At 42.6% G+C, this 22,273-nt stretch overlaps 1 protein-coding gene across 2 annotated transcripts in view; it reads left to right on the top strand.

Moving 5' to 3' along the window:
* The window catches only part of adcy5 (adenylate cyclase 5), a 97,278-nt gene that overhangs the window by 40,047 nt on the left and 34,958 nt on the right, over positions 1–22,273 (top strand). For both annotated transcript variants that reach the window (XM_074657910.1, XM_074657909.1), the window contains exons 2-3: positions 9,044–9,193; positions 10,676–10,797. In XM_074657910.1, coding sequence (XP_074514011.1) covers positions 9,044–9,193; positions 10,676–10,797 — 272 coding nt within the window. The remainder of the gene's footprint in view (positions 1–9,043; positions 9,194–10,675; positions 10,798–22,273) is intronic.

Consider the following 22,273-nt stretch of genomic DNA (forward strand, 5'->3'; position numbering starts at 1 on the left):
AATCTTTGTCTCCCCTCTGTGTGCTGAGAGGATTGTCTCTATGATGACTGGGATGGATTACTTCTCCACGAGGCCATTTGCTTCCTCTCTCTCTGTTCTCATCTACATACGGTCGTCTATATTTGGCTTTTCAACAACGGCTGGCTGCACCGAATACAACAAGTCTCCTCTGAGCTGCTAAACGTGTTAACATGAGCTGCATGAGTGAGTTCTGATGGTCCAACTTGGTCTCACGGGAAGGCGTGTAATTACCAGGACATTCTGCGTGTCGTGGGTACGCATTTTAGCATTTCGGCACGTTATTTGTACGCCGCTTATCGTGTGTCATTTGTACACCATGCAAAGGTCCAGAGTTAGGTTTAGGCAAGAAAACCACTTAGTTAAGGTAACGTCATGATTGGGCTTAAAAATAAGTATGTAAACTAAGTAAAATATGTACGGAAACAACTAAGGAAAACAATCGTCATGTGACAAACGCCACTAACGTAACTTAGAAAACAAAACATTGGTCAACAACGGCCTCGAACACAACGCGGGTCTCCTGGTTAAGAGTCCGGTGTTTTTTCAAGAAATGTTCTGCAACATTTTACATATTTTTCCTTTTTTCCATAAAACAACAAAAAGCCTGTAATTTTACAGAAATTTGCAGCAATTTAAACCCTAAAAGTACAAAATAATTGACCATAATTCAAGATGACATTAATATAATGTTTTCTATGGCAATTTATTGATAGATAGATAGATAGATACCTTATTGATCCCGAAGGAAATTTAGGAGTTTATTATTAATTTATAATATAATATTAAAGGGACTGTTTGTAACTTTTTAAGCGTATAAATGTACCGGGTCGGGACACATGCACGCTCGCATATGCGCGCTCGCGTATGCACGTTCGCGTGTGGCCGGAGCCTCCCCTCCTCTGCCTGCTCGCCTTAACTCAGACAGAGCGCCTCCACCGCTGTCTCGCTCCACCTCTAGACGTGAACGTGCGTTCACTCCACACTGCAGAAGAGTTAGTTTAGCTCTGAGAATATCTAGTGAATGTACAGTGGACGTTTGTGCAGAAATAACTGCTGCAGCTCCTCCAGACCAACAGAGGTTTCCCGTGTCTTGTGAAGTGACGGAGCTCTGCAGAGAGTTACGTTGTCATCTCGTTACCGACCGGGTGCCGGTGTCTCCTCTGCTCTCTCCGGCTGCAGGCGGAGAGAGCAGGGAGACACGCTGCAGAGCCCCGCTGCCTCAGCCTGCACTGAAGCAGGAAAAGCCAACACTAGGATCAGATCTAAATCATGTTCATGGAGAGACCTTGGTCTGGTCAGCTAACATTACTGCCAAGCAGCTGAAATATAGAGTGATATTGTGCTTTTAGCTGACGTGTGTCACCTCACTGTTTTGAGCGAGGCTCGTTCAGGTATATTTAGAGCGAGCAAGCGCGAGCTCGACGTTGACTTTCGTTGATTTCACGGCCACAGGTGTCGCTGTTAAGAAGCATTTCTGAAAGTTACAAATAGTCCCTTTAAGATGACATTAATATTATGTTTTTTAATGGCAATTAACTCTATTTGTATAGATTTGAATTGTAATTTAACAGTAAATGTGAGGTAATATTTCACAAATGTTTCCTGTTCAGGATCAGGAGTCATTCAAAGTGTTTTTTTAATTACTGTAAAAAGAAATGAATAACATTATTTAACGGATTTCTTTTAGTGAAGTGACGCTGCTTCTTGTCGTGGTTTGACTGTAATTATTTAAACAATCATTTATCTTCTGTGGTTCAGTCCAGTTCAGTTTAACAGAGTTTCAGTTGGATAAACAGGCAGAAATAGCAAACGGTAACCTTTTCTACATTCACCACGCTCGCTCTGTCTCACACCTCATTTCTTTATTTTCCTTGGTCGTGCCTCACTTCCTCAGTCTTCCGCCAGTCACTCCTTCTCCTCCTCCTCCTCCTCCTCGGAGTGAGCTGGGTTTTTAGACCTGCTGAGGGGTTTTTGACTCGATAAAGACGTGCTGTGTTTGTTCAGTTTGTTCCGGCAACAGAGAGGCCCGCGGTGTGAATGTGATTCAGCTGGCTGATTCAGCCCATTAACCGACTCTGTGAGAAGAAGAATGGGCTGCTGGCTGCCGGTCCCAGTCAGGGCCCGCTGTATGCCTGCCACTGACTGGGAACAATGCCTTCTTAGCACTGGTGCTGCCTAGTTGGACACATGACAGCCTGCAAGCTGTTTGATAGGTGGAAACTTGGACGGCGTCTATGAAACCTGAAACGTATTGATTTGCTGCAAATTAAAAAGTTTTAGTGGGGCACACACATGGATGTGTGCACCAACAGAAGGGTTTCCCACAGCTCCTCTCCTTTGTTCCAGTAGCTTCTGTAACTCAATAAGTCGGCAGAAACCGGGTTACTGAGAGAAATCAGGTTACTCAGAGAAATCGAACAGCTTGAGCAATCCGACCCCGACCTTATTTTGGAAACACTACTGTAATGGAAATTCTTTCAGTATTCCAAGATGAGTTCTAATGAACGTTGAAATCAAGATCCCAAACAGATGAAATGTCTTTGTTGTATTTTATTCTTGCAAGAAGAGGCACTGGTTATACAGAGTCGCACAAAGTCTGCAGAAGAGTGCCCCGCCGGAGATTATTACAATGTGACTATATAGAAATCTACAACAGGGACTGTGAGAAAAGGAGTTGTTTTGCACAGATAAAGAGTTGTTTTACCCAAACAGTGTCCCAGTAAAAGTCAACACTCAGTACTTTCCCACTACATGAGACGAAGAGCACCCAGACAGTAACTTTCCACTGTTGCATAAAGAGACATCAGTACATACAATGTAATTTTCCATCACATTTCCCCCTTTTGATCATTCTATTGATCAACATAAAAGTATGTACATATGATGTATCTGGATAGTGCTCCATCAGACATAATAATTCATTGAGATTCAAATTATATCATAATAGTAATACATCACAGAAAGTATCGAGAGCCATACTGTGAATTAAGTATTATTTTAGTTGCATATAATGATACATGATTAAAAAAAGGCTCACCCTCAACCTCTAGCAATGACCTATGAGTTCTGTCTTCCAGCCAATTAAGGCCTCCCAAGGAAAATTACCAAGTACTGGTAAACCCCCCAAACCCTGTAAAGGTTTAGAGAGCTCTTTGACAGAGGTCGCAGGTCACATGCACCTACTGACAAATGGCCAAAAACTCCGCCTCGGTTTTACAGGAGATGGAGCAAAAAGACCAGATGCGCTAACTACTCTATCTGGACAGGACAAAGGTAAAACCTCAAATGACAAAAGAGGGAAAACCCATATTGCCCCTTCCGTCCAAACCGATCATCATCAGGGTGATGTAGGGTGATTTACCTGATTAAGTTTCAAATATACCCCAACACACTTGATTAAATGACATCACACACTAAATTTTAAACTTAATATAAAGTCAATATTCATTCTTATACAATGAAACAAGATAGATAATAGAATAAGAAATAAATGGAACAAAATCTAAGTAAAGAAGTAAATCATAAATCATAAACCATTTCATTTTTTTTTTTTTTTTTTTTTTTTTTTTTCACTAACAGGAAGGCTTGTATTCCTAACTTGAAATAGTATTTCTAATGTCTTCACACGCACAATATCCAAAAATTTTAAGATACCTGACTTTATGAATAATGGATTTGTAGTTTCACGGTAAGAAGCTTTATGTATTTATTCTAAAAGCTCTTTTCTGGATTTTAATTATCGGGTCTATATTTGTTTTATATACATTTCCCCAATCTCAACATTATATAACATATATGGCATTTTAAGTGAGCAATACAATATATACAAACACTTCTTATTCAACAGATCCTTTGTTTTGTAAAGAATAGTGGGGCAGACATGGTGGTAATAGAAGAGTTTGCAAAAGAACCAAAGTCCCAGATACGAATCAAAGCACCGGTATAATCAACTAAGGATTAATTTACCCAATTGGCATAGATTGTCATGTTACCCACTCTATTTGGACCGTCAGCAATGGTAAGCGCAACCATCGCTGAGAGCGTTTCAGTAGCGTTTAAGGCCCATGGTACTAGCGGCGTCGACTTAGTTGTAGCATGAGGCATAAGAGAGCAAGCATAACAACTTTCATTAGTTATCTGTCGTACAGATATCGTGAGGGCTTGATACCACAAATTACTGCCAAAATTGTGTGTCTCTTGCCAAATGTGCCTTTTACTCACAAGGTGGATTGTGTTCTCCGTGGGAGTGGTCATCAAAGCATAAGAGAACAACATTAATGTAACACCAAAAATTAAACACAAGATTGAACAGGATGTAACCGCAGTTCTGCGTTCCATCGTAGTCCAACGAAGATGGGTGTCGTCTGTAGAATGTTATCTCAGAAACAAATCAGTATGTGTTATCAACGTGACAGGAACAAGGTGGGGCTTGACCCCACCTTCCTTACTCGGGTGTGTCTGAGTAAGTGTGGTTTTTGATCACAGATATGACTTTATTATGGTCATATATGTGTCTTACTCGTCGGAGTCTATTCCCTCCGTTAAGACAGGTGGTTGAGGAGGTTCACTGGGAGGAGGAACGCGTTTGCAGTGGCTGGCATGGATCCACGTGGCTCTCTCAGCTACCTTGACCGCAGTGTGGGTAGCTAGGAGCACCTGGAATGGACCCTGCCACCTCTTAGCTTTCCAGTGTTTCCTCCTAAAGTCTTTCACCACCACATAATCGCCAGGCTGGAGCTTATGCAGGGGCGTGCTGGCAGGGGAAGGTAAGGCAGCAGTGATCTGTTTCCTGATGTCAGAGAGGGTACGAGAGAGGTTAATGCAATATGTTAGCATAGCATCTTCACATAGAGCAGTGTCTGGGGGAGGTTCTCCTGGTGGTTCAACTCTAACGTGAGGAGGATCTGCAAAGAGACACTCATAAGGTTCTAGGTTAGTTTGTGCTCGTTTCCTCATTCTCATATACATCAGGACAATAGGCAGAGCTTTGGGCCATGGAAGATTTGTATCTTCACAGCACTTAGCCAGTTTTTGCTTCAAGGTCCCAGGTTGCGCCATCGGTCATTTTTGCTGTTGGAGAGTGCAACATGTGGACCAGAACCCTCTACCTCAAGCAGAGACAGCTGGTCAGGGGAGAGGGAGACAGAAACAGCACAACGTGAGGTTGAAACATACATGTCACATGTATTCAATGTGTCATTTAGGTCTTTAAAGAATACTTCTTCAAAATGTCTGTCAGGTCCATGTGATACATGTGCATTGCAGTGCCGGTGTTCACGTGACATGCTTTCTGCTTGCGCGTGGGCCAAATTGTGTGTCAAGGATGTCATTTTCCTGAGCCACAAGATGGGGATAAAAGGAAAGCATGTTTCACCTGTATCAGAATAATTGACCACTTGTTTTTGCCGTGGGCAAGCATTTTAACATTATCACTGAATTTGTTGCTCCGGAGTCCACTAGGAAACTTAATGTTACCCTGAATCATCTGAGCTAAATCAAGGTTAGTAGGCAAAGCATCTTCTACGTTGCGTGCAGCACATGTGTGTGTGTGTGTGTACTTCCCTGTTCAGTTGCTGTGGTTGAGTGGGTTCCCTTCTCTGTACACTCCATCTCCTCCCCCAGCCCGGAGACCTGATCTCAGTCTGCCATCTTTAAACGTCATGCTGAGTGGAGGGAGGTCAGCACGTGCATTCTGAATGTCTGTGGCAGTCCATGGGCGGTGAACAAGCGAGGGGCCTCGTGGGCCTGCCACTTGTATCATCGGCAGATTGACAGTTCCAGGCGTATCCTCAGCCATGGTGCATTTTTCTTTCTCCATCTTTGTCTGAGACCTCGTTGTTATGTGCTGGCCTCCTCTGACGGCCCCATCCACCCCTGTAGAGGAAGTTGAGCTTCCTCCTTGGGTGGATGAGCTGGAGGAGCCTGCTATGGTGTTGGTGTTGTTAGGCGGGTCGATCTCCTTCTTTCTGAGCTTGGGTTTCTACGGGAGGAGGAGGATAGATGTCTTCGGGAGGAGGAGGATAGGTGTCCAGATCAGGGTCCACTTTAGACAGCTCCTTAAACAGAGGAGAATAGGGAGATGATGGTTTATCTGACTTCATCTCAGAAGTTACTTTAGGCATTTGTTTGCTGTAACTTTTCCTTTCCCTACGTTCAGCTTCTCCCTTTGAGTGCAACACATCTTCAACATCTTCAACTGTTGTTTTAGATTTTCTTGATAATGGTTCTACCATTAGGGCTACTGTTAACCAGCCCTCTCTATTATCTATTTTATATCTCTGTCGGTCCTTTGACTGATAAAATCTTTTAACCTTGGCTGATTTGGGAACGGTCGTATGTGTAAAATTCTCTGGTTTATCACACAGTTATTCAGCAAAATTCAGCAGCGTAAGCCCGCAAAGCACTTGCACATCAGTAAACAAGCAGCAGTCACAGCATAGACACACAAAACGGGTGCATGCACATCAATAACACCTCTCTGCATCAACAGCTTCTCCAATTGATTTATGCTGAATGAGCCTCCAGAAGGAAACTCATAATCTTTAATCCATGTAGAAACACATTCTATGCTATCCTCTCCGTATTTGGATCTCATGGCATCGATACATCCTCCCTCAGGTGGAGATTCCTGAGGTTTACTCTTCCCTGATCCCATTCTGGACTTTCAGGGTACGTGTACACGTCACTTTACAACACGGGGCGTCCCTCGTGAGGTCTAGGTTACTATAGCTTAACGAAGATAAAGCTGTAAGGCGGAATGAATCTCGCTTCAGGTGCGGTCACTTTCCCCTTTTCTCTGAGTCAACAGACTTTGACAATTGCTTCAACCAATTGCTTCATATGCTTCATACATATGTTTTCTCTCAAGCACTGTGCGTGAACAACAGCCACCCAACACAAATACTTCTAAGGTCAAGAAACTACAACGTTCAAAATTGATTTAATTTTGAACATCCATTCCTATTTTCCAGTTCTCCTTTTTTATCACTTGCTATATGGAGGACAAAAGATGCCACAAAGAATCTCAAATCACGTCAGGAAATTACTTCAACCCAAAATCCACAACAATCCAGTTCTTACTAGACAAGTGGAAATTGTTATGAAACTCAAGAAACCTCAATTTCAATGTTCTAATTAATTATTTATATTATACTGGGTTTCAACATCGTTATAACAATGATTAAAAGACATCAGAATTTCAACGTCTCACCCGGTTAATAGTCGATTTGTTGGACTCAATCAGGTCCTTTGGATCCCAGTAGAGACGGTCCAGAGTCGCTGGGGATCGGTCCTGTCGTCTCTTAACTTGTAAAGGTACAGGCAGGAGGTTTCTCCTGGATGATCAGTCACCGGTCTCCCGTCGTCTCAGGACGATCTTCCACGGGATCCTGCCGACAACGCCAAATTGTAATGGAAATTCTTTCAGTATTCCAAGATGAGTTCTAATGAACGTTGAAATCAAGATCCCAAACAGATGAAATGTCTTTGTTGTATTTTATTCTTGCAAGAAGAGGCACTGGTTATACAGAGTCGCACAAAGTCTGCAGAAGAGTGCCCCGCCGGAGATTATTACAATGTGACTATATAGAAATCTACAACAGGGACTGTGAGAAAAGGAGTTGTTTTGCACAGATAAAGAGTTGTTTTACCCAAACAGTGTCCCAGTAAAAGTCAACACTCAGTACTTTCCCACTACATGAGACGAAGAGCACCCAGACAGTAACTTTCCACTGTTGCATAAAGAGACATCAGTACATACAATGTAATTTTCCATCACACTACTCTCTTATTTTACCTCATGATTCAACATCCTGTTTCCTGATTACTGTATTAGGGGGTAAAATATCGATTCACCTGTTTATATCTGCTTCATCTGAGTCTCTGTGGAGGTAGAAGGAAGTTACCGCTTTTATTGTGGTAGTCTGAGTAACGTGACGTCATATCCGTTCCGTATCCGTCAACCAAAACAAATCTCAGAGAGTCTAAAACGTTGGAGGGTCGTCGTGGATACGACCTGCACCCTCACATGTTAAATCCAGCGTGGTAAACACTACACATCCAGTAAAGGATGGAAACACTTTGGGTTTCACACATTGACAGGAAAAGCAGAGCTAGACAGAGCAGAGCTAAAGCTGCATGAAAGCTGGTTGACCAACTTTTCTCTCACTGAGATGTAGAACTCCGGTAGAGCTTTCTCCGCAAAATATTTGCAACCAGGCAGTTCATATTTTGGATGAAGTGTCTTAATTGAATCCGGGCTTTTCAACTACGCTAACCGGCGTTACGATGTAGTTGGTTACAGCGGCCGTGATTTCTTTCCATTTTGCACTTTTTTTGTCATATGAGCTTGTTTTGGAAAGCGAGGAAGCCAGAGTCATTAGCTTCTGGGCTGGTTCTGGTTGCTTTGGTCGTGTTCTCGATACCGTACTCGCTTTGCCGCGTCAGTTCTTTGGCTTTCTCCGGGCTCCGTCTTTCTCTCTCCACTGCGTCCTTCCATAAACAGAAACATGCCGGCCGAATGCGCCACACACTCGCCCAGGAGAGAGTCTGGATGGAGGCGGAGTCTGTGACGTGTATCTGTGAGAGTGAGCCGGACTACCGGAGGGAGAGAGGGAAATGCCAAAACGAGTCTCATGCCGGCGGGGTCGACCATATTCGATATATCGCCCAGCCATACTTGAGGGATGCACAATACCAGTGTCAGTTTGAAAAGCAGCATATTCATTCTTTTGTGTGTACAGTATGTGTCACATCTGGCCCCAGATGTTAAGAAATGTAAATAAAGGCCTGATGAACTGGTGTTCTTATAGTAGAGAGAAGTAAAATTAACATTTACGTATTTATTTTCTTCAGTAAAGATGTCCGTGTACAGACAGCAGCACCTTAACTACTCGGCAAAGGTTCATGTTCAACAGCTGGTTGTGTGCATTTAAAAGGGACTGATAGTTGTACAGTTGTTGGTTGAGATGCCCCGTCCTCGTGGTTTACCGTACCTCATGCCTCTCTCTTCTCTCTTCCACAGATCGTGTCCAACGTGCTGATCTTCTCCTGCACCAACATTGTGGGAGTGTGCACCCATTACCCCGCCGAGGGTTCCCAGAGGCAGGCTTTCCAGGAGACCAGGGAGTGCATCCAGGCTCGCCTCCACTCACAGAGAGAGAACCAGCAGCAGGTGAGAGAGAGAGAGAGCTCAGATTAACGGTGACAGGAGACGGGATACTTGAGCTATAAAATGGGTTGTGTGACGGATATATTCATTGCTATTTTAAAAGCACATGGGCGTGCAGCCAGGGGGGACAAAAGACATTGGTATGATGTCATGTTTGCTTATTGATGTTTTCAATATTTAAAAAATGGTGCTATTTTCTGGAAAAAGTTCAATTTTTGAATGAATGCACATTACTGGCAAATGTTTATATGAGATTCACTCGTGTCCTTCCCTGACTCATCTTGCATCCATTAGTGTTTTCTTTTTCTTCAAATCATTTAAAAAGTGATGCATTTTCCATCCAAAGCCATCAATTTTCCTCCTCTATCAAACCTGAATTACATGCAAGTGGCAGCTGCAAGAAACTCTAAACAGCCCAACATACACTAACCCATCAGCAAAGCATTGATCACAGAGTTTTACAAACTGTTTCATGTTCTGAACTGCAGGTTTAACCAACACATTTCACAGAAAACCTCAGAAAATGACACCTGGGGACAAATATTTACCATTAACACAATTAATCCAATTTTCATTAACACGTTTTCATGCAGAGGATTTATTTTTTTCTCCTTTTTTTTGCTGCAACATTATTTATTTATTTTATTATTTTTATTTATCTGTCGTACATAATAATATAAATAAATAAATAGATAGATAAATGAATAAATCTGCAGACTTTTACTGCAGAATTATTTATATATTTTTTTGTATTATTTTTTATTATCCACCTGTGGTAAATAATAATAATAATAAAAAAAATAATTCTGAAGACTTTTACTGCAGAATTTTCTTAATCTATTTATTTTATTATTTTGTATTATTATCCACCTGTGGTAAATAATAATATAAAATAATAAAATAAATAAATAACTAAATAATTCTGCAGACTTTTACTGCATAATTATGTATTTTATTATGTTTTTAATTATTATCCACCTGTGGTAAATAATAATAATAAAAAATAATTAAATAACTAAATAATTTTGCAGACTTTTACATCAGAGTTATGTATTTTATTATTATTTTTATTATTATCCACCTGTGGTAAATAATAATAAAATTGATAAATGGATAAATAATTTTGCTGTCTTTTACTGCAGAATTATTTATTATTCATATTTTTTTATTATTATTTACCACAGGTGGATACGAGACGTATTTAACAAAATAGACAAAAGCAGAAAACAAAAAGAAAAGGAGGCAGAAGAGGAAGAAGAGAGTTATTGTTATAATAAAATATTTGTTCCTATACTAATAATATTTGTTATACTGTTCATTCAAAATGATTTTGAGACCTGCACGAGGTAATTGCTGTAAATATGACGGTAGTTCTTAATGCATTACCGTTGGAGGTTGTTAATCACGCTGCCTCCCCTCAGACAGACAAAGCCTCCACCTCTTAACTTACCTTGCACTTATTAACGTCCCACGCTTTCCCTGCAGGAGCGGCTCCTGCTCTCAGTGCTTCCCCGCCACGTTGCCATGGAGATGAAAGCCGACATAAACGCCAAGCAGGAGGACATGATGTTTCACAAGATCTACATCCAGAAGCACGACAACGTCAGGTAACACCGGGGGCACCCACGTACGCACGCACGGGGTGATGAGGGGAAACAGATTTAAGCTGCTATAAATAACATGTCATTCTCAACAATTTTAGCTGTAAAGTGTCTTTGAGTTTCTTGAAAAGGGCTATATAAATAAAATGTATTATTATTATTATAATTAACCCTAATCTTTGTTTAGATTAATACTTGTTGGTGCAACTTGATGCATATTTATCAGATATATGATAAATTATAAAAGTAAACTCACCACTAATAACCACAGAAGTATGTTGGCTGTCTCAGGTTTATACCTTCAGAGGGATTAAGTAGAGGTTTATGTGCATCGAGCAGTTTACACAGTGTCAAATAAATGTCTGGAATCATGTTTAAAACGTTGGTTAGTGCAGCAGAATTGTAAAATAAACCATGATTTAATCCAGATTAATCCTGAATGGTGCAGCCCACCCACAAGCACAGGCAGAGGAGGAGGAGGAGGAGGAGGGAGTCGTGCAGGCGTTGCCATGACAATAGGCTGCATGGTATTTTCCCAGAGTATCTTTCACCTGTCTCTACAATACAGTATCAGTCACCATACAGAGCTTAATATAATATCTAGAAATTAGAATAAACTCATACTCACAGGAGTACCAGCACAGGAGTAAAGTAATGTACTGCTGTGGACGGGGGCAGCAGCTAAACGCATTTTAGACACCAACAAAAATCTATCTAACAAAACCCAGCTATTTCAGTTTAAAGGGACTGTTTGTAACTTTCTAAGCGTATAAATGTACCGGGTCGGGACATATGCGCACTCTCATATGCGCGCTCGCGTGTGGCCGGAGCCAAAGACTGTATGCGTGAACGCGCGCTCACTCCACACTGCAGAAGAGTTAGTTTAGCTCTGAGAATATCTAGTGAATGTTCAGTGGACGTTTGTGCAGAAATAACTGCTGCAGCTCCTCCAGAGAGAAACGTTACCGTCTCCATCCTGCGCCCGCAGGGAGACACCGGGGGCCGGTGTCACGGTTCACGTTTCTCTTTGCGGAGCCCCATCACTTCACAAGACACGGAAAACCTCTGTTGGTGCGCGCTGTGTCAGTGAAGGCAAGCAGGCAGCGGAGGAGAGGCTCCGGTTGCCGGTGTCTCCCTGCGGGCGCAGGAGAGGGTGGGGCAGGAAAAGCCAACACTAGGATCAGATCTAAATCATGTTCATGGAGAGACCTTGGTCTGGTCAGCTAACATTACTGCCAAGCAGCTGAAATATAGAGTGATATTGTGCTTTTAGCTGACGTGTGTCACCTCACTGTTTTGAGCGATGCTCCTTCATGTCTATTTAGAGCGAGCACAAGCGCCAGCAACAGGACGCTGACTTTAGTTGACTAAACGGCCACAGGTGTCGCTGCTAACAAGACATTTCTGAAAGTTACAAATAGTCCCTTTAAAACACCAAAGTCACACAATAACACAAACTAACCGATCGACGCAGCGGTAGAGCAGCAACTCCTGTGTTCTGAGAGGTCAAATTACTGTTTTTTTCAATGTCGTCCGTTGACTCCTGATTGATGAGTTTGACCTCTTCCTAATCGAGCTCCAGTGTTCATCCACTTTCAGGGATGCTCTGTTGAATCCCTGGTTGGACGTATACTGGGTGTGTATGATGAGGATTTGCTCTAATAACTGAACACTGAGCTCATAAAATACCCAAGAGGACTGGCTGTGGTCAGGTTTGGCACCACCCTGTGGAGCAACAGAACACTGCAGCACAGAAACAGACTTGTTACAGCTCTGTGAGAGTCCTCTGGCCTGTAGCTGTCACAGTCAGGTGGAGCATCGACACATAATAGGTGCTTTTGAAGCCCTTCATCACTTTGATGCGGCCCTTTGAGTCCTCGGGGGGTTACAGCATCAGGTCACGTACACAGAGCTCTGATACACAAAAGGGTCTTTTCATCAGTGTGATCATTATCAGGAATTATCCTTTTTTTTTTATGGCCTGTAGGAGCTGAGTTCAGAGCAGATTGTTTGGGCCGCGGTGTTACAGAGCATGTGACAGAAGTTACTGAAACCAATGTGCACCGAACCACATGAGCACATGTGAATAGAGCGTGCACACACAGACGTTTAGCCATTATGACAATAAAGTTGTGTCTGAAATTAAGAGGCAAACACCAAGAAGGTCACGTTGGTTCACAGTGGAAGTATTCAGCAACCTGTGAAGCAGTTAATAGGGCTGTCAATCAATTCAAATATTTAATCACAAATTAAATCACATATTTTTAATCTGTTCTAAATGAACCTTAAAGGGAGATTTATCAAGTATTTAATACTCTTATCAACATGGGAGTGGACAAATATGCTGCTTTATGCAAATGTATGTTTATATTTATTATTGTAAATCAGTTAACAACAAATCAATGACAGATATTGATCCAGAAACCCTCACAGGTACTGCATTTAGCATTAAACAATATGCTCCAATCATAACATGGCAAACTGCAGCCCAACAGGCAACAACAGCTGTCAGTGTGTCAGTGTGCTGACTTGACTATGACTTGCCCCAAACTGCATGTGATGATCATAAAGTGGGCATGTCTGTAAAGGGGAGACTCGTGGGTACCCATAGAACCCATTTACATTCACTGATCTGGAGGTCAGAGGTCAAGGGACCCCTTTGAAAATGGCTATGCCAGTTTTTCTCTCGCCAAAATGTAGTGTAACTTTGGAGCGTTATTTAACCTCCTTCATGACCAGCTAGTCTGACATGGTTGGTACCGATGGATTCATCAGGTTTTATAGTTTCACATGATACCAGGATCTTCACTCTTCTTCTGATAATTTTCAGAAATTTCTTTGGACATTTTTTGGACATTTTTCAGACTTTCTTGGGACTTTTTTTCTGAAATTTTTTTCTGACACTTTTTGGTAACTTTTCAGATTTTTTATAGGACATTCTTCTGAAATTTTTTCAGAAAATAACAGTCACACATTCACAAATCTGGAGGTCAGAGGTCAAGGGACCCCCTTTGAAAACGGCCAGTTTTTCCTTGCCAAAATTTAGCGTAAATTCATAGCGTTTTTTAACCTCCTTCGCGACAAGCTAGTCTGACATGGCTGGTACCGACGGATTCATCAGGTTTTATAGTTTTATATGATACCAGTATCTTCACTCTAGCTTTAAAACTGAGCCGCTACAACCTAAAAATCGCAAGTTGCGTTAATGCATTAAAGAAATTAGTGGCGTTAAAAACAAAGTTGTGTTAACATGCTATCATCGCGATCACTTTGACAGCCCTAGAAGTTACCCTTTAGATCAAACGGAGTATTTCCAGCTGGAGCAAACACAACGGAGAGACCTAAAAGCAGAAAACGAAGGTGAAGTGTTGGTTGGGTGCTGGAGCTCGTCCTGCTGTAGTGACTCACAGGGGGAGTAGGCGGCACATTAGCTGCATCCGCTAAGCTTGGCTGAGTTCTGTCTGTGGTCATAAGTGTGTGGTTAATGGGCAGCTAACCAGGTGTGACCGGGGCCTGTCGGGGAGCGGGCTGTGGCTTCTGGTAATTGGGGCTCTGCTGCGAGGCCGAGTAACAACAGGAAGAGAAGTGACAGCTCCCACTGCTACGACTAAAGAGTACGAGGCGGAGGGGGTCTGGAGCTTGTTGCTGCAGCACATATGCATTAGAGTCGGTATGTTTCCACCCATCTGCCTGTCAGAAACAGAAATACCTGAGTAGTTCTCACAGATTCACAGATGAACCATGATAATTATGCAACATAAAGACGAGAGCGCAGAAGAATGGTCTGAATTCCCCAAATTAGACCTGTACGCTCCTTTTCTGGTGGAGTAACAGTGATCCAGAGTCGTGTTGCTCCTGGTGGAGTAACAGTGATCCAGAGTCGTGTTGCTCCTGGTGGAGTAACAGTGATCCAGAGTCGTGTTGCTCCTGGTGGAGTAACAGTGATCCAGAGTCGTGTTGCTCCTGGTGGAACAGCTGACGTGCTGGTAATATTTCGGTAGCACTGATTGGTTGCAGTGGTTAAAGTCCCCCGTCACGATGGAAATGGCCTGCGGGTGCTGGTTCTCGTAGCCGGTGATTGCGCCACGGAGCTCCTCCAGAGCTACCGCGGCGTTGGCTTGGGATGGGATGTAGACGGCGGTTAGCAGGACAGAGGGGAATTCTCTCGGTGAGTAGAAAGGCCGGCACTTGATAGTGAGGTGTTCAAGAACCAGTGAACAGGAGTAGGAAATGACCTCCACATCGGTGCACCCCGAGTTGTTCACTAGAAAGTACACCCCGCCACCCTTTGACTTGCTGGTCGCGTCCCCCGAGCGGTCCAGGCGATGCACGGAGAAGCCCTCCGGTTGTATGGCGCTGTCTGGGGTGTCCGATGTTAGCCAAAATGTCCATTTTCAAAGGGGTCCCTTGACCTCTGACCTCCAGATCAGTGAATGTAAATGGGTTCTATGGGTACCCACGAGTCTCCCCTTTACAGACATGCCCACTTTATGATCATCACATGCAGTTTGGGGCAAGTCATAGTCAAGTCAGCACACTGACACACTGACAGCTGTTGTTGCCTGTTGGGCTGCAGTTTGCCATGTTATGATTGGAGCATATTGTTTTATGCTAAATGCAGTACCTGTGAGGGTTTCTGGATCAATATCTGTCATTGATTTGTGTTGTTAACTGATTTACAATAATAAATATATACATACATTTGCATAAAGCAGCATATTTGTCCACTTCCATGTTGATAAGTGTATTAAATACTTGACAAATCATCCTTTAAGGTTCATTTAGAACAGATAAAAAAGTGCAATTAATCGCAATTAACTATGGACAAACATGCGATTAATCGGGATTACATATCTTAATCGATTGACAGCCCGACTTCCAACAAATGCTGTATTTGTTCATGCTTGTGGCCGAGTAACAGAACTGTGTTCTCCTCTTCCTGAGACGGAGGCGTCCCACTCGTGTTTGTCCTCTGGACTAAAATGATGTCCTGTGGCTTCAGCAGTGTGTGCTGACTCAGGTATTATGCAAGAGGGCTTCAGGGCGGATGTTTTGATGCTGCCGGGCCGCCCTGCTTTGAGTGTTTTGGGGAAATATTCTCCGAACGAACGCTGTGACTGAAGCTGCTGCTGCTGCTTTTTGTTATGTAGGCCAGCAGCACCCTGAAGAGAAACACATGGAAAGAACATTGCATAAATTAAAAGGAACTGACCTTACCTTTGTTCTCCGTGTTCTAATTGAAGTAAGGACAAGAATTGATGCTGTGCAGCACATGGCGTGTGTGTGTGTGTGTGTGTGTGTGTGTGTGTGTGTGTGTGTGTGTGTGTGTGTGTGTGTGTGTGTGTGTGTGTGTGTGTGTGTGTGTGTGTGTGTGTGTGTGTGTGTGTGTGTGTGTGTGTGTGTGTGTGTGTGTGTGTGTGTGTGTGTGTGTGTGTGTGTGTGTGTGTGTGTGTGTGTGTGTGTGTGTGTGTGTGTTATAATTATGCGTGTGTGTGTTATATAAGGCCGTTCTGCTGATGCTGGTGGAGTCAGGCCTGACCTGAGAATCTGTCCTTGGTGAGCACACAGCAACATACATCAACCCAGTTGGTATTCGCTGCCTTTATACACAAGTAAGGATGAAATCGCTTGTTTAACTGGGAAGACAAAAATAAAAACATTTTCCCACCATAATTAGTGCGTATAATATGCACGTTTTGAAACTAGGACTGGGACGATACACCTATCTCCAGATTTGATACGATCACGATACTTTGGTGCCGATTTATTGCAATTTATGTTAACTTGTTTACCTCTAGAACATGAAGGGAAAAAGTTGAATCATCCACTTCTAGGGACTTTTACTTTGGAAAATCTCTAAATGAATCCAGTAAAATTTTGATTTTCAGCATGTATGTAGTCAGAGATGTCCTGAAGTCAAATACACTCACCGGCCACTTTATTAGGTACACCTTGCTAGTACCGGGTGGTCTTCATCTGCTTCAAGGTTGGACGTGTTGTGCGTTCAGAGATGGTATTCTGCATACCTTGGTTGTAACGAGTGGTTATTTGAGTTACTGTTGCCTTTCTATCATCTCCAACCACTCTGCCCATTCTCCTCTGACCTCTGACATCAACAAGACATTTCCGTCCACACAACTGCCTCTCACTGGATCTGTTCTCTTGTTGGGACCATTCTCTGTAAACCCTAGAGATGGTTGTGCGTGAAAATCCCAGTAGATCAGCAGTTTAATACTCAGACCAGCCCGTCTGGCACCAACAACCATGCCACGTTCAAAGTCACTTAAATCCCCTTTCCTCCCCATTCTGATGCTCGGTTTGAACTTCAGCAAGTCGTCTTCACCACGTCTAGATGACGTAATGCATCGAGTTGCTGCCATGTGATTGGCTGATTAGCTATTTGTGTTAACAAGCAATTGAACAGGTGTGCCTAATAAAGTGGCCGGTGACTGTATATCAGGATCATTGTCAGGAATTATTTATTATCCAGCCACCCAGAAATCCTGTATATTAAGACGGCGGTGCTGGGAGCGTTTGTGTTGTCGGAACAGGGGACCGACGTGTAGTCTGTCATGTGTCGCAGAAAACGTTGGAGGGTCAACGTGGATACGACCTGCAACCTCACATGTTAAATCCAGCGTGGTAAACACTACAGGTGTTATGTTAGCATGCAGCTTTAGCTCTGCTCTGTCTAGCTCTGCTTTTCCTGTCAATGTGTGAAACCCAAAGTGTTTCCATCCTTTACTGGATGTGTAGTGTTTACCACACTGGATTTAACATGATTTAACATTTAACAACACAATACTACTGTGTTATTCTGTTCTGCAAGATCCTGCAAAAGACAGTGGATGCAACAAGGTCGGCCAAGAGTCTAAAAGACAGACAGAACAGGAAATGAACACGGCGATGGACAGTCGTAGATAGGACTGAATGGAATGATGGCGATGAAAAAGAAGCCGAATAAGAGAGAGAGAGCCAGACATCGATATAAAGGACTGTGTGGGATTTCCTTCCTGGCTGAGGTTAGCAAGGCACCGGCAGAGCAGTGGGGTTAAGCAGCCGTAAGGGGGGGTCACGGGGTCACAAAAAAAATAAAAGGAAATTAAATAAAATAAAGTTAAATAAAATTAAATAAATTGATGAATTAGAATAAATTAGAATAATAGAAAATTAAAAATTGAACAAATTAAATAACCATAGTAATAATAATGCACTTCTACATTCAACATTTAATAACACCACAAAATATCAGCTTAGGTTTAAAAGATTCAAAATGTTGGTTTAGCAGACTGCTTTGAAGGAAGGTAGTTTACTCTCCCATGCATTATTTCTGTTTTATTATTATTATTTATCTTGTATTAGGAAATGACCACGATGACCCAAAAGTCTCATCTATCAATACATATATTACACGTTTATATAAGTTATTTTATATAACTTGTTGTGTGAGCTCTACATAATGCTAGCGTCCTGCGGGTGGAACAGGAAATCCCCTTTAGAAAATAAAGGTCTCTTTGTGAGTGTAAGATGAGCAGCATCAACAGAAGAAATCAGTGTCAGAGGATTTGATAAGATGTTAAATCACCAGTTTGGATCACATGAATGTTCTCCGTCTAAAACCAGCATAAACCCGCCATACAGTAAATTAGTCACATCCAGATCCCGACACAGACAGCGCTGCCTTTATGTCTGTCCTGTCATCACACTTTTAACTGTATCACATACGTTATTGTGGTAGTATCCCAATAATGGCTCCATTAATAGCAAAATGCCAACATGAGGTTGAAGAGGAACATTCAGCTCTTGTATGACGAGTACAGTTATTTTATAGCTGAGGGAACATTCAGTAACTAGTTCAGGCTGTTCTCAGACAACGTTCGTAGAAAAGTGATGCACTGTAATTCGTATATGTCCCAAAAAATCAATTTGTATGTAATCCACTTAATCATGAACCTTTATTAATTTATTCGAGAAGAGGATTCACTCGTGGCGGGCGGCTCTGGCTCAGAGGGTAGAGCAGGTTGTCCACCAATCGGTAGGTTGGTGGTTCGATCCCCGGCTGCTCCGGGTCACATGTCGATGTGTCCTTGAGCAAGACACTTAACCCCAAATTGCTCCTGATGGGCAAAGTTGGCACCTTAGCAGCCTCTGACATCAGTGTATGAATGTGTGAATACTGACATGTAGTGTAAAGAGCTTTGAGTGGTCAGAAGACTAGAAAAGCGCTATATAAGTCCAAGTCCATTTACCATTTACTCGTGCGGAAATTGCTGAACTGAAAACCTGATCAGAGATCCTTCATTGGTTTGTTTGAGAAGAGGATTCACTCGTGGGGGAAAAAACTGAACTGAACTGAATTTCTATCTTTTGTTGTTTATTGCTAAATCTCTGAGAAGTGGTGCTTTTTTGTATTGTCATCAAAATATAACATTAGCATAGGTATTGAATGGTCTAATGGTCTGTCACCATGTCAATGAATTTAAAAAAACTACTGCTTGCAATCTGAGGATATATATAGAGAGAGTTTGAGTGCGTGTACAGCCTCTGCTGTTTTCTTACAGTCATTGAGCTCTACCTGAGGAAGTCTCATCATTTTCCTTTTTTCTTTTTACCGTCGTATCGAATTGGGTATCGAGAATTGTGGAAATTCACTGGTATTGGTATCGACTACTAGATTTCTGGTATCGTGACATCACTAGACTTTAACCCAAACCACGTTCTTTTCCTAAACCTAACCAAGTAGTTTTGTTGTCTAAACCAACCCGTTCTCACTCTCAACTCGCCAAATACCGCCGTTTGGTGCCTCTCTGTCTAGCTCTGCTTTTCCTGTCAATGTGTGAAACCCAAAGTGTTCCCATCCTTTACTGGATGTGTAGTGTTAACCACGCTGGATTTAACATGGGAGGGTGCAGGTCGTATCCACGCTGACCCTCCAACGTTTTAGACTCTCTGAGGTTTGTTTTGGTTGACGGATACGGAACGGATATGACGTCAGACTACAACAATAAAAGCGGTAACTTCGTTCTACCTCCATGTTGCTCCTGCAACAACCATATTTTCTTGTGGTTCCTGGTAAAGTAAAGTGATTCCCGTGTATGTTCCAAGCCTTTATTCACAGCTGGATTATAAAACCCCGGGTCAACAGAACCAGCTGATGTGGTGATAACACTTGGCCAGGCGGCGTTGTCATTGTTTGATGTTGTGAAGCCACATATTGCAGCAGTTTCCAGAATATGAAGAAGACGTTCTGAGTCAGAGCCTCAGGAAAGACAAGAGAGAGAGAGAGATATAAATAAACTAAAGTTTCAGACCAAACAAGCTCACATGAATCTCACAGGGTAGGAGCCGGCTACACAGCCAAGAACATGGTGTGTTTGTTCACCATGTGTGGGCAGTGAGTTTATATATGCATGTAGGAAAGAGTGTGAGTGTGAGTTTGCATTGTGCGTTGTCTGAGTGTTAGGTTAAGGTTTTTTGTTCTCTTGGCTGCTCACATGTCAACAGCACCAACATGTTCTAATGAACCTGGTGTTTCAAGACGCATACATTTCCTCAATTTGTGCCTCAGGCTGAAAAGGATTAAGAGTCCCCACTCTGGGGTACACATTTCTGAGAATAATTGATTGTTTTCTGTGAACTGTTGCATGAGAGGTCGGGTGAAACCAGACACTGACCGATGTGTCTGAGCTCGGAGGAAGCAGAGATGGTGGAAGAGGAAGAGGAGGAAGGATGAGATGCTCTAGAGAGACTGAAGGGAAGTTTGGACGCAGTAGTGAGTGCTTTAACTGAGTTTTAATGTTAGAGTGAAGATACTGGCATCATGGTAAACTATAAAACCTGATGAATCCATCGGTACCAACCATGTCATACTAACTTGTCGCGAAGGAGGTTAAATAACGCTCCAAACCTGTTGCTCCAAAGAGTTGTGGATCCAATGAGCCCAACTGTATTCATGTGTGATGATGTTAGTCCTCATAGGAGACATTTCATTGACCTCACTGTATAAAATGACCTGTGGTGACCTCTAGGATAATCACAGCCTCATGAAACTTTACAGCCACAAACTAGAGACCTAGAGCATTCAGAGGATGGATGGATCAAACTAGAGACCTAGAGCATTCAGAGGATGGATGGATCAAACTAGAGACCTAGAGCATTCAGAGGATGGATGAATCAGACTAGAGACCTAGAGCATTCAGAGGATGGATGGATCAAACTAGAGACCTAGAGCATTCAGAGGATGGATGGATCAGACTAGAGACCTAGAGCATTCAGAGGATGGATGGATCAGACTAGAGACCTAGAGCATTCAGAGGATGGATGGATCAAACTAGAGACCTAGAGCATTCAGAGGATGGATGGATCAGACTAGAGACCTAGAGCATTCAGAGGATGGATGGATCAAACTAGAGACCTAGAGCATTCAGAGGATGGATGGATCAAACTAGAGACCTAGAGCATTCAGAGGATGGATGGATCAGACTAGAGACCTAGAGCATTCAGAGGATGGATGGATCAAACTAGAGACCTAGAGCATTCAGAGGATGGATGGATCAGACTAGAGACCTAGAGCATTCAGAGGATGGATGGATCAAACTAGAGACCTAGAGCATTCAGAGGATGGATGGATCAGACTAGAGACCTAGAGCATTCAGAGGATGGATGGATCAAACTAGAGACCTAGAGCATTCAGAGGAGGGATGGCTTTCCTAGCTAGATTGATCAATAAGGGGGTTTCTGAGCAGTTTACACAACAGAAGTGCTCTCCATCCAATCACTGAAAGAAGACTAAAACGGGTCTATTGTGGGTCTCAGATGGTTATAAAAGAAGTACTCTAGTGAGGGAATGTGTTCGTCTGTGACAAACTGAAATGTAACAGTAGCACAAGAAAAAAATAATCCTAAAGACAGAGAACTCAGTCAGTAACATCAGCTACACATCTAGCAAAGATTAACTAATATTAGCCGCCGGTCCTGAGACTGAAGAGGTAAAACCCCGGAGAGCACTGGATGGGTTCATTTTATGGATATTAAATTCAATTTATAGGGGAAAGATTGTGCTATTTATTTACTCAACAGTTATATAAGCTCTCTTAAAAACTGAGGGCAGAACATTTCATTAAGAAAGATGCAGGATTCAAGAAGAATCCCAGAAAAACACACACCAGAAACCTTCTCATTAGATTCAATGTTCAATAACGCATTCAATTATTTAGAATGTATATTTTTGCAGTGGATCGTGCTCCCTGCTTTATGCTGAAGTCAAATACATAATGATTATCAATCCGTCCTCACGGTGGAGCAGAGAGCGAGGCCTCTTCCCAGCGAGGCGGCGGTGGGTGGCGAGCTGAGAGAGAGGCTATGAGAAACAGACCTGGGGTCTTTAAGGCCCATTTAATCGCTTCCTCGGTGATGAGTCACTCGTTAGTACGCAACATTAAATCCTGGGCTCTTTGGTAAGAGACGGAGAGTGCAGAGGAAA

This window comes from Sebastes fasciatus, chromosome 14, assembly GCF_043250625.1.
Source record: "Sebastes fasciatus isolate fSebFas1 chromosome 14, fSebFas1.pri, whole genome shotgun sequence".
NCBI lineage: Eukaryota > Metazoa > Chordata > Actinopteri > Perciformes > Sebastidae > Sebastes > Sebastes fasciatus.